Below are 14032 nucleotides of genomic sequence, written 5' to 3' on the forward strand. Positions count from 1 at the left end.
ATGCTGGAGAGGTTCTACAGAAAATAGTGGGAGATCAGGGGAGAACCAGAGGTCATCCTTGGAAACTGTATAAAGAGGATATGAGTAGTTGAGTAGGGTAGTGAGAAGCAGGTTTTTTTCATTCAGAGTTGTAAATGATTGAAATGCCTTGCCTGAGAGTGTGTGTCTTCAGAGAATTTGAGTGTGTTTAATGCATGATATGATGTGCTGTGTGTAGGATAAAAGGACCTCCTAGATGAGTCTTTCACTCCATGCGAGTCTTGGGTAATAATAATAATAATAACAAAGATATGTATTTTAAGTTATAGATCTGGAAAAAGCATATGACAAGGTGCCTATTCAAAACAGTACAGTTGTCAATGGTCATTGTATCAAGCAATACTTAGTCTTTATTTGAGTTGTAAGTCAGCAGTTAGAATTGAAGGAAGTACATGAAGATGGTCCAATGTTAAATCTGGTGTCACACAAGAATGTACATTATCCCCTCTGTTATTCGTTATGTATATGGATCACATTATGAAGAAAAGTGGTATTAAACCTGTTAAATTTTAGTGAAGATGGTAAATTGAATATGGAAATAGACAAAGAATCAACAAAGTTAGTATGGTAGGAAGTCAACTGAATAAATAAATTTATATGGAATACGAGAGAAAAGAAAAACATTAAATTAGCTGCATACAAGACAGTGTTCAAGAAAATTTTAACTTATGAATCTGAAAGCTGGGTTAGAAATAAAACATTTGACCAAAGATTAGAGACTGCAGATATGAGAGTTCTGAGAAAGATTAGGGGCATGAACAGATGGCATAAATGGCAATATCATATTGAAACCAGGATATTAGGAAAGATCTTGACATTGTTAGCGCCCAGGAATGTGTTAGCAGAGCTAATCTCAGGCAGTATGCTCACTTAAACAAGAATGGGAGAGGAAAGATTAGCAAAACAAGTGTTCTCTGCCAGGTTGGCAGGAAAAAGATCCAGAGGAAGACCAGGATATAGGTGGCTTGATACAGTAAAAAGTGCCTTAGAAGAATAGAAATAAAAGATCTGATAATGTCGGAGTCTTGACAGGTAACAAATTGATTTGGACGAAAATTGTAGATAGGAAGTTAATGGTGATGTAAATTTTTCATGTAGTGCTATCATATACTACAACAGAATGAGAGATGAAACAGTATAGCTAAATTTTACCAAAGCATTTGATAGATTCCAACATAAAAAGTTGGTATTAAAAGTGAGAAAGATGGATTTAGTGAATTAAATGGAGATCAGCCTGTTTGAAGAGCAGCATCATAAGTTGTGTATTGAAAGACTCTATATTGAAACAATTACATGTTTCCATTATATTGAGACCATTATATCATGTTTCAAAGAAACCTTTGAAACCATTAATTGGAGATCATGTTTCGCTAACTGATGTACTATAACAAGGTGAGGAGTAGGTTCTTTGCATGGAGAGTGGTTGGTGATTGGAATGCATTGCCTGAGTGTGTTGTGAATGTAGACATATTGAATCAGTTTAAAGCACCGTTGGATGAGCATTGTGTGCAATAGTGTGTACCTCCCACGATGAGTCTCTGACTTCATGCAGGTCAGATGTTAATATTAATAATAATAATAATAATAATGTTAATGATATTAGAAGAGTGGAAATTAAGTTTGCAGATAATGAAAAGGTGAAGAGAGTTTGAATAGATTGTGTGTGTGAGCTGCCAATTTAATGAAGCAAAGTGAAAAGCTTTGAAATTTAGAATGCAATGATGAGACGTTCTGTATTGTTGTTGGGAATGTACTGAAGAAGATGGAGGAAATGAGATATCTTGGAGTGTTGACATAAAGATCTAGAATTCAGAGTCTATATCGTGCGAAAATTAAACAGATTATTGGGATGATGAAGAGGCTCTAAGCGGCCTTGATGATGATACAAATGTATTACTTTGCTTAATTTTCAAAGAGATTAATTAATATGTTTTGAAAACAGTCCACATTCTGCAAATTCCTGGGGCAGAATGTGGGAGTGAGGAGAAAGTTTTTTTTTTTTTTTTGGGGGGGGGGGGGGGGATTGAGTGTGGATAAGTAGAATACATTGCAGGATCAAATTTGATAAGCCTCTTCCTGATGGCTTGATCGTGATAATCTCATCTCATTTTCCTCTGCCCTCTTTTACCTTGCGGTGTCGAGGGCTTATTAATCATCGGACCTCAAACCATTCACAGGATAAGGTGGTCAGCCCTACACCCAGTGTATCCTATGTCCATAGTGTTGAGTTCTCAAGGCCGGTTTGCCTGCTTTGTAGGATGAAAAACCCCATGATAAACTGGGGAAAAAGCCCTGCTGTCCATGCCCAAGACCAGCTAACTTGGCTATGGCTGAGATCCTTCAGCTTCTCACATCACCGACAGGAATTGAACCTAGGACACTCCTTCCCCAGGCATATGGTTGTGAAGTGCACAGCCACTAGGCTAACCACATTGACGATCATGATAATAACAATAATAAATCCAGTTAGCAGGCTTAGATAAAAAAAAATTATCTACTGACATACATTCAAACCATTCCAAGTAAAAGTAAGTAAAGGAACGTGACAGTGGAATCCCATAGAAAGACCAAAAGGTATTCATAATCTGCACATTCTTTCCCATTGCTCTGACAGTAGTTGATATGTGGTGATGGAATAATGTTCATGCTTCAAGCAAATAATCAGTCAGATAATTCAAGATTTCCTCAGCAGAGACATTAGCAAATATGGGGAAGTATCCAAACTTATTAACACAATGGCATGTGAAACGTTACATACTTTTCTTTTGATCATGTGTGCTGAGTTTTTTATGAAATGGCTATAAGGTAACAACTAGATGTTTTGATATGCAATGGAGCCATTTATTTTTCACTGTTGAGCAGATGGCATCTTCTCTAAGAATTATAGATCAGCCCACACTATTATGCACACTTCTCCAAGGGCTTCATTGAGGAAGGGTCCTATAATTGTAGATTATCTTAACCTGAACTTTACCACAAAGAGAAATAAGTAGGTGGTTACACTGTGGTCATACCACCGGACGAGAGGGAGGGTTAAATTAATGTATTGAGTAAAGACAGTTTGTTGCTATTTTCTGATTTAAGGGTGAATTTAAAATAATAATGGAAAGTGTTAATCTTGATTAAAGGACCAGATGCCTGACATATCCAAATCATATGTCCAGACGGCAGATATATTTTCAAGATATTTGACAATGTTACCATTGAACTAGACAAGAGGAATGGATACACCATGATACTTTTGGATTTTGCTAAGGCTTTTGACAGAATACAACATGACAGACTGCTGCATAAATTGGAGAAAATGGGTTTGGGTTATACAACATTAGCATGGATAAGAGGATGGCTGACTGATAGATATCAAAAAGTGGTATACGAAGGATCTGGGTCTGCAAGGTTTACGGTAACAAGTGGTATACCACAAGGATCAGTGCTTGGTCCACTGTTATTCAATCTGTACATTAATGATATTGGGAATGATTTGACAAGCAACATACAGTTATTTGCTGATGATGCAAAGATAGGAAGGGTAATCATGAATGCTGCTGATATGCAGTCCTTGCAGAATGATTTGAATAAGCTGGAATTGTGGGCATGGGAAAATGGATGTCAGTTCAATGTGAGTAAATGCAAAGTCATTCACTTTGGCATGATTACCTATCCAATGTCATATTATATTGGCTGGGATTAGGACAGAAGAAAGTGATGAGGCTAGGGATCTTGGAATGTTAATAGATAGGGAGTGAAGTTCAGGGGCCATGTGGCAAAGATTGCAAATAACTCAAAAGATAATTGCTCAAACGAATGTTCACATGTAAAGATAAGGATGTTAATTTGCCTCTTTACAAGGCCTTGATAAGACCTTACTTGGACTATTGTGCGCAGGTCTGGTCTCCTGGTTTCCGATGTGATTCTGATATATTGGAGAGAGTACAAAGGCACTTTTTTAATGTTAAAAATGATATCAAGATTGTGAAATACTGATTATGAAGACAGGTTGAGAATTTGCAGATTGCAGACTCTATCAAATAGGAGAAAGAGGAGTGATATCATTGAGACTTACAAACTGCTGAAAGGGTCATACAGGATTTCAATTGATGGGATTTTTCAGTTTATGGAGGGTGGGGAAAGGATGAGAGGGCATCCTTGGAAGCTGAGAATGAAGGCTGCCAAGAAGGGTGTAAGGATTTTTCTCTCAGAGGGTGCTGCATGATTGGAATGGATTGCCATCGGATGTTGTGAGTGCAAGCAATGTGAATGAATTCAAGAATAAGTATGATAGCTGGTGTGTGTGTGTAGTATGTGGCCCCTCCCTTGATGAGTCTCTGACTCCCTGGAGGTCTCTCTTAATAATAATAATACAAATCTCAATGATAAATTTAGTTTAATCCTTTATCCAAGTGCAAGCAAACAAAGTTTGCTTGCACTTGGATAAAGTTTGCACCTGAAAATATCTTCAGGACTGAGGTAAGGTAGTGCAACACTAGGCAACTCCTAGCAAAGGTGGACCAAGCTCTCATCACTCCTTGTCTCAGTATCTCCCATAATGCAAAGCACATCTCCTTGCAGACATGTATACTGCTATGCATTATAAATCTTCCCTTCCCATTATACATTATTATTATTACTATTATTACGGGCAACTCCAAGGAGTCATTAGACTCATCGAGGGAGGCCCCAAATCATATTCATCACAACTATCTGACATTCATACAGTATCTATCATACCTCGCCTTAAACTCATTCACTGTCACAGCATCCACTACAGACTCAGGGAGCGCATTCCACTCATTCACTACTCTAAAAGTAAAGAACCCAGCTCTAACACCTTTACTAACCACACTTTTGCCCAGTTTCCATGGATGTCCCCTAGTCCTCCCACAACCAGCCCCATTCTCAAAAATATCTTCTGATTATAATTTTTAATTATAATCATAATTTTAATTATGATTATAATTCTCAATGAATTTTGGTTCATTGAAAAAGTTCAATTGTCCCATGTGGACAACACTGAACCTATTAAAATTTTTTGTCCATGTGAACATGTTGTTCTGTCTATGTCCATTTCAATTGGTCTGTAGATGTTCAGGGCACTCAGCATTTCAATAATTTTTCCATTATAATCTGCCATGTTAAGGATTAACAATTTTTTCCATCATGGTTACATGGTGATCAGAATTCATTATCAAAATTATGGAAACAATTACAGCATTAGAGTAAAACTTCAGTTTAATGTAAACAAAAAATTTTGGTTTATATTTAACTGAAGTTTTACTTTAACACAGTAGTTGTTTCCATAAATTTTTATAGTGGATTAACAATTTCTTTGTCTAAACATTGAATTATTGGGACTGTCTTTAAGATCCCATAGAGTTTCATCCTCTTTTGTAGAAGATGGATGAAAACTTCCTGGGAACTAAATGGCTGCAATGCAGGCAGAATTGGAGGAACTGCAAAGATGTGGATATGAAGATCTTGGCAGTTCCTTATTTCTTCTATTTTTATTCATTTTTAAAGGTGAAAAAATCTTATTTTTTCACTTTTTTAAATATTACTATAAATATATGTTTCAATGAATAGATTTATTAATCACAACATGAAATTAATGGTCTCATAACACTTTTAATCAGACCCCAATTCAACCTCCAGTTAAATGCAAGCTTATGTTTTTTTTTCTTTTTTCAAACTCTGCTGTGCTTTGTCTGTGAGGTTAGCTTAGTGCCTGTGCTCTTCGCAACCATATGCACGGGGAAGGAGTGTCCTTGGTTCGATTCCCATCAGCGACGTGAGGAGCTTGGGTCTTACTCAGTCATAGCCAAGTTAGACGGTCTTGGGCTTGAACAGCAGGGATTTTTCCCCAGTTTATCCTGGGATTTTTCCTCCCGCAAAGTTGGCAAACTGGCCCTATGAACACATGGGATACCATTGTAGGCCTGTGTGAAAGCGTAACATACAACGACGATGCTGTGCTTTATCATCCAACTATTCTAACATGCTACTGGTTAATGGGGGGGGCAGATGTTAAATAACCACCACAAATGATAATTAAAATAATAATTAAAGCAATGTATGAGATAAATTCATAACGGTGTGATATGCTATATAATTCTTGAAAAATTTTCTACAGTTTAATATCTGAATCTAAATATCACCTTTACTGGCTGAAGGGCATACATAGTTGTGGAAGTTCTTTTTGGCATCAGGGACTGCAGTTTTTCAAAACCATTGAACTAAGAGAAAGGATATATATAAATTCCAAGAAATTTTAAATTTTCTTTAAGAAATATAACACACAATATAAAAATAAATTATAAATATATTTAACAATTAAAATGAAGTAAAATTTTGAATTTCTGTCTTCATTGCAAAGTAGAATTAAAGTATAACTGATATCATTGTTTTTATGCAACCTTTCAGGTATGCCACAGCAGGTATAATAATACTCATTTGTTCATATAATAATGATAATAACAAGAAATATGTTTTTTATTATAATTTAATAATAGTTATGTTTACATTTTAATTACGTATATTAGGTTTTTTTTTTCTTTCTACTATGATGAAGTACTTTTTTTTATAATGGAGGACTTTTGTTCATTTTTCTCTATAAGGGTTTAACAGTTAAATATATACATTTTTGTATCCATTTAACTGTTAAAGTTCTCATATAGCAGTGGTGTTTATAGTTTACAAATTATATAGAATATAGTTTATAAAATATATAAGACTTATAAGAAAATTACTGATATGAAAATTTTAACAAAAAATAAACAATAGCAATACACTTAAAGTGAATTAAAAATAATACAAAATAATGATAAATAAAATATCATGTTTTCAGTTTTAATTAAATTTGTAAGTAAGGAGGAATACACAAGAGATCGACCAAAAATCGCTCCACGATCAACGGGTTAAACACCCCTGTCATATAGTAACTTTTATTATTTTGAAAAACTTTGCTGTTATTATTATAAATAACAACATCCACTCGAAGTTCATCGGAGATCTTGTTAATAAATATAATTGTGGAGGTCCAAATGAAACAAACATTAAAACAAATAAATTTGTTTTAACACATTCTGAGTAGTAGCAGCCAGCCACTCATTCTTATGTTCATATTTAATACCATAGGATAAAAGATTGAGACTTACGTAGTAGACATCATAACAAGAAATAATTATAGGAAAACACACAGTAAATTTTTTTATTACATTCACAATTTTTAGTCAAGTCATTTGATTATTTTCACTGTAAATATAAGATAGAAAGAGAATAACAATTAAATATGGAGGGGGCAAACATTAAAAACATGAAATCAAAATGTGAAAAAAGCTTAAACAGTATAACATTAGCACTCAAAGCAAAAAATGAAAATTCAACATGTCGAAATATAAATGAATTACTTCATCAAGTGTCATCCCCTAGAAGGAGGTTGGCAACGACGTCACGGAACTTTTTTCTTTCTTTTGCTACTCTGGAACATTTATGGTAATTCAAGCCAGTCCAATCCTTAATGTCTTCAAACCACATTCTCTTAGGTCTACCTCTCCCTCTTTTTCCATCCAGTTTCCCTTCTAATATTAATTTTTGAATGCCTTCTTGTCTAGTTAGATGTCCAAAATATTTAAGTTTTTGTTCTTTAATTATTTTGATTAATGTTCTTTTCATTTTTGCTTTCTTTAAAACACTTCATTTTTCATTTTCCATGATATTTTCAATGTTCTTCTGATAGTCCACATTTCAAAAGCTTCTAATTTTTTCTATGCTTCTTTATTTAGAGTCCATATTTCACTGTTGTAGAGAAGACTTTACAGATATAGCATTTTATTAATATTTTTCTGGTGTCTATATTAATGTCTCTGGATGTTAGAACAGTTTTCATATCAATATAGCTTTTATTGCTATCTCTATTCTTCTTTTTATTCCTTTAAGGGAATTTCCTCCATTTGTAAACGTTTGCCCCAAATATATAAAAGACGGAACCTGTTCATTTTTCTTTTTGTTAACAGTTATGTTTAATTTCTTATTTATTGGTTCTTTTGATATAATCATGCACTTTGTTTTCTTTAGGTTAATAATTAATCCCATATCTAAGCTTCTGTTGTAAATTTCTGTGACTAAATTTTGAAGATCATTTTCAGATTCGGCTATAAGGACTGTGTCATCTGAAATACTAGCGAGTGGTAATCTCTCAAAGAACCACAAAAATGGCAGTGCATTTTGTTGATTGGATAACTGAAGGTACAAATACACGAAGCTGTCCCAGAAGTCATCTGACAAATTTCAACTGAAGGTTAGATAATTGAGAAATCACTGTATTTAGGATAAGATTATTTCACAAAACTAGGATAGTTTGAAGAATCATCGTCATTATGTAAATTACACTAATGAAAGAATTTATGACAAGAATTCTGTTCATTAATTAAATTCACACAAATTCATATATCATTATATGCATTTGCAGTGTATATGTATTAATAATGCCAGTTATAAATAAATAACGAAATGTATATTCTTAATCTCTTAATGAATTAATTTTATATATTCAGTTCAATTCTTGAATGATTTTAAGCAAACATTTTGTTGAAATGAATTTAATTCAGCAGAGATTGGGAGAAAGTTATCTCACAGGTCAGCCACCACTGACCACAGTGTTGCCTGACTGTGCATTTAATGTCAGAACTAGGGAAAGCCATATTCTGCCTTTTTTTAAATTTTTATATTTTACCAATGCACTTGACAGGGTATCACATGATAAGCTGATATTTAAGTTGCAGCACATGGGTTTAGATGTCAGGTTACTGAACTGGATTCAGGATTGACTATCTTATAGGCATAGGGAAGCTGCATCAAGGAGGTGAAAGGTTAGTAGTAGGGTGCCACATAGCTCAGTACCAGGACCTATATTGTTTAACCTTTACATAAAGACATTGTTGATGGATTGCAGGGGGATATTCAGTTGTTTCTAGATGATGTGAAGCTGGGAGAGGTAATTAGTAATAGTACAGATGTAGAAGATCTGCAAGAGGATTTGAATAAACTGAACAGATGGGCAAATAAATAGGGGATTCGGTTTAATGCAGCAAAACATAGTCGAAGTTTGGGATACATCGATGGGAGGCTCCATACTCTGTATGAATGGCAATAGAGCAAGTGGGGAAGGCAAGGGATCTGGGGATGATGATTGAAAGAAACCTGAATCCAGGAAATAAGAGTTGTCATTGCATAAAACCCTGATCAGACCACACTTAGACTATTGTGATCAAATTTGGTCCTCAGGATTTGAAGGGGAAAGTTAACTGTGGAAAGAGTGCAGAGCCAGATAACAAGGATAGTATCAGGACTATGCAATGCTAATTATGAAATTAGGCTGAGGGAATGTAGACTGCAGAGTCTGGTAGAGAGAAGAAGAAGGAGAGGTGATACCATAGACTTTTATATTGTTCCCCGGTAGTTATAGGATTGGCACGTTGGGGAGTTCTTTCATTTGGTAGAACAGGGGGTAGGAATGAGGAAAGGGGGGGCCATCCCCGGAAATAATGAGAGGAAGTTGTGAGCAGGAGGGTAAGGAGTGGTTTCATTGCATGGAGGGTAGTCGAACTGTGGAATGCATTGCCTGATAAAGTGGTGAGAGCACGAACGGTCAATGAGTTTATGGAGTGGTATGATAAACTGTTTTCCTAGGTTGTGCCTCCTGCACCTAATCTTGTGACTCCATGGAGGCCTGGATCATCATCATAATAATAATAAATAATAATAGACAAGAACTCATATTCTTTCATATAATCTTTCGTATTTTTGTTTGCTCACACTTGGATAAAGGATTAAACTAAATTTATTATAGTCTTACCAAGTGAAAAATAAACTTTCAACATCTTTCTCTAAATCCAGAGTAATTTAATAATAAGGTGGTACACCTTTTGGCAACTCCTATAGGTAAAGATGACCTCTCCAGTCCTTCTGTCTTGGTATCTCCACTCTGGGCCTGGCTCCCACTGACGAGACCTCAATAAAGGTCAAAACCGGTCTGGGTAGTTTCCCTTTGCTGAATGCATAACATTATACATATCTGCAAGGAGATGTGTTTTGCATTATGGAAGATACTGAGATAGAATTGATGTTAGCTTGCTCCACCTTTGCTCTGAGTTGCCCGCTGTTGCACTACCTTTCCTCAGTCCTGAAGATATTTTCAAATGCAAACTTTGTTTGCTCACACTTGAATAAAGGTTTAAACTAAATTTATCACATTCTTTCAATCAAAATTTCCATGTGAAGTATATTCATCGCCAGGCTACTTGTTGGCATCACTTCGATTGCCTAAATATCCCATAATACACATCACATTTTCTTTCAGACAATCATATATATATACACATACATAGTTGGGTTACAGGCAAATTCATCGAAAAACAGTTCGAAAGACAATTCATCAAAAAATCAATTTGCCTTTCGTTATTAAATTGTCATTCATTGAATGACAATTGAACGAATGGCAATTTGTCGAAAAGGCAATTCATCAAATGACAAGTTCGTCAAAAATGCAATTCATCGAAAAAACAATTCACCGAAAAGTTTTTGATGAATTCTTTCATAATTCATCGAAAAATAATTTTTCTTGCAAAGTACTGTTTAAAAATGTTCAGTAACAATACACAACAGTACTCATGATACACAGAACATATGGAAGTAGCCATTGAAACGTAATAATTATTTTCTTGCATTTTAGAACATTTAATGTAAGTGTACATACTGCTTCATTGTGCACATAGCGATTTATCTGTAGAGAAGACATTTCGTTCTACCAAATTTTGTCACAATAACTCTAGTCCAACTGAAATTAAAAATTTCATTAAATTTCATCCAGCCAGAGCGGAACTGCTAATATTATTTCGGAACTTCTTTACGGAAATGTTATGATAAAAGTGATCCATTTGGAACTAAAACTGAACCGTGCAGACAGTTTCTTGTACTGAAAACTACGGCGAATTCTGCTAAGTCAGTGAGTTATTGTAATACATAATTTAGACACTTTTCTTTGTCGTCCTGAATATAGCTGAACTGAAAACTGGAACGGTTCGACAATTTTTTGTAAGTTTCAAATACCGAATCCGAGTAAAATTTGCCTTCACTAACTTACCTTCAGTTGATGAGGACTGATAAAAATTATGCCCTCATCAAATGAAGGTAAGTTAGTAGGCCTAATATGTACATGACGAGGCTTTTTCTCCTGGAAATAGGCAAATCACCCATGAACACACACACACACACACACACACACACACACACATATATATATATATATATATATATATATATATATATATATACACACACACACACACACAGACAGGAAACACTTATCAGACAAGAAAGACAATAAGGATCCATATTGTTCTATAATTATTCCTTAGTAAAGTAGCATTGCTATACCAACAATCATTATATTGAGGAGGATCAGGGAAAATAGTATTAATATATTACTACTACTAGTAATAATAATAATAAGATTCTTTGATGTAAATATTTTTCACAATATAATAATAAAATAACTGCAGCTCACTTACCATCACTGTTCCTCCTCCCTCCCCACTGACCTCAAGTTCCGTAGGATGTTATTTTCACGGCGATGAAATACCTTTATGAAATGTTCATTTAACATATCAACTATATCCACTTCGGTGGATATCATTCACTGCAACCAGTATGCCCCGCAAAAAAATCGCTTTCCGAACAAAGTTAAATAAATAGTAGTTTACCCGTATATAAGAGACCTGAAAGATATATCCCTCTAAAAACAGTTCAAATAAAAAAAAAATTTCCACACACATCTTCACCCAACATGCCTTATAATTGATTTTTCAGTGAACTGTATTTTCGATGAATTGTGATTTTTCAATGAACTGTTGTTTTTCGATGAATTGTGTTTTTGATTAACTGCTGATCGGCGAATTGCTTTTTCGGGGAATTGCCTTTCGAGGAATTGCTTTTTCAATTAATTGTTGTTCGATGAACTGATTTTCGATTGTTTCTTCGGTGAATTGCTTTTTTGATAAATTGTCTTTCGGTTAACTGTTTTTCAGTGAACTCTCCGGATACCATGCAGTCGGGTCTCTTTTTGTGTGGTGGAGACATTCCATAGACTACTGCATATGAATTAAAACAATAAATTAAAACAAACTTAAATTGCATAAAAGTTTACAAAAATTCAGGAAAATAAGAATGCCAAAGTTTGTTTTAAAGCTTTATTCATTTAATTTTATTGAAAAGTGACATTTTTTTACGTTTTCCATCAGAATTATCATCGCTATTAGACAATATTCGGCAACATTTGTGAACTGGTGCAAAATCATTTTCATTACCAGAAGAAATAGTGCATCAGATCTGTGGTTAAGGCAATGGTTCTTTACAAACAGAATTAGCTGCACCCTCATTCTGTGCTGATTTTTTCTTCTGACAATGTAATCAGTGATTAAACTTTGCAATGATAATTTTACTAATTTTTTATACAGCTTGCGATATCCAGGCGTGCAGTTCTTCAGCTCACGTTGCAATTTAAAGGCCCATTCTGAATTGGTGTCATTAACAAGAATATGATTTTCCAATTTATTGCAGAGTTCATTACCTTCTCGAATTATATTTGCAATGAGAAGGAAAGGTGTTTATTCCGCCTACCCTATCGTTTTCTGGATCTTCGATGATATCTAAAGTTAATCGACATCCAATAATATCATCTTCACTTACGGCATTATCTACAAGCAATTTGTCTACATCATTCTGGCTAAATGAATAAAACCTCCACCAAAGTCATGTGCCAAAATAATGATTTCTGCTGATAATATAGATGTTTAAATGGTTGCACTGTTTGCAACACATCCAGGCAAAGCTGTTTTCCAGCAGGCATTTAAGGTTTGTGGTCTTATTTCAGCAATAGCAGATGCAACATGATTTAAACAGTCCAAAGTAGAAATTTTTTTCCAAACATCAGTTAATGTTAATGATTCATTTTTTAGTTTATCCAATATGAATTGAAAAGTGTGCTTAACGTAATATGTTTTTAAAAGTAGCAATTATGCCTTGATCTAATGGCTGAATAATGCTTGTTGTATTGGGTGGAAAAAACACTACCTGCATATTTGGTGCATTGGCAACAATTATTAAAACTTTAAAATCTAGAGCTTTTTGCTTCATATATGTTTCCACTTCTGGTAGAAAGCAATTATTGAACCATTCAGTAAATACAGCAGATGGAGGAAATACAGCAAATAGAGGGATGTATTTGCCATCCAATGTACTGGCAGCTGTTTTAGATTTTTGCCTTTTAGAGCATGTGGTTTTAGAGATTGATTTACTAAGAGGGATTTCAATATTCAATCCCTTAATGAATTGCTACAAAGTAACAAGGTTACTCGATCTTTGCTTGCTTTAAACCCACTTGCATTTTTCTGAGACTTCGCAAAGTAAGTTTTCGACTAGGCATTTTTTTCCAAAACAATCCTGTTTCGTCAGAGTTAAATACTTGATCAGGACAATATCCACCAATTTTCAATAATTTTGGCCAACTTCTGTTTAAAATGTTTTGCTGTTTCTTCATCTGCTGCTGCAACCTCGCATGTAATCTAATCTTCCCATTATGAAGTGCATTCCTTTTTAAAAACCTGGATAGCCATCCTTTGCTAGCCAAAAATTCTTTATCAGCCTTGGATGTGGAAGTTGATGGCTCCAATTGCTTCATCTGTTCATAAAACCCGAAGAGCTTTTTGATAATTAAATAACCACTTATAAGAATTCTTCTTTGAGTTAATTCTTCAATCCATATTACGAGCGCTTGTTCCTCTTTTTCTAATAAAGCATCTCTTTAGTACAATCATAATTTGGCACTTAGTTTTGTCAGAAATGACATATTTTAAATTAAATTAAAATGTTTATCAATCGCCATAGATCCCTCTTCTTTTGCTAAGCGATCTCTAAAATTGCAATCTTCATTTCCAAAGAA

The 14032-nt window shown here is 34.5% G+C and overlaps 1 protein-coding gene across 10 annotated transcripts in view; it reads right to left on the minus strand.

The window, feature by feature from the left end:
* The window catches only part of LOC150104358 (intermembrane lipid transfer protein VPS13A-like), a 2072875-nt gene that overhangs the window by 638330 nt on the left and 1420513 nt on the right, over positions 1–14032 (minus strand). For all 10 annotated transcript variants that reach the window (XM_090396324.1, XM_090396319.1, XM_090396320.1 and 7 more), the window contains one exon: positions 6192–6269. In XM_090396324.1, the coding sequence (XP_090252450.1) occupies positions 6192–6269 (78 nt within the window). The remainder of the gene's footprint in view (positions 1–6191; positions 6270–14032) is intronic.

The sequence above is a fragment of the Typopeltis vanoorti genome, chromosome 8, assembly GCF_054136105.1.
Source record: "Typopeltis vanoorti isolate ZY-2024b chromosome 8, IOZ_Tvanoo_1.0, whole genome shotgun sequence".
Classification (NCBI taxonomy): Eukaryota; Metazoa; Arthropoda; class Arachnida; order Uropygi; family Thelyphonidae; genus Typopeltis; species Typopeltis vanoorti.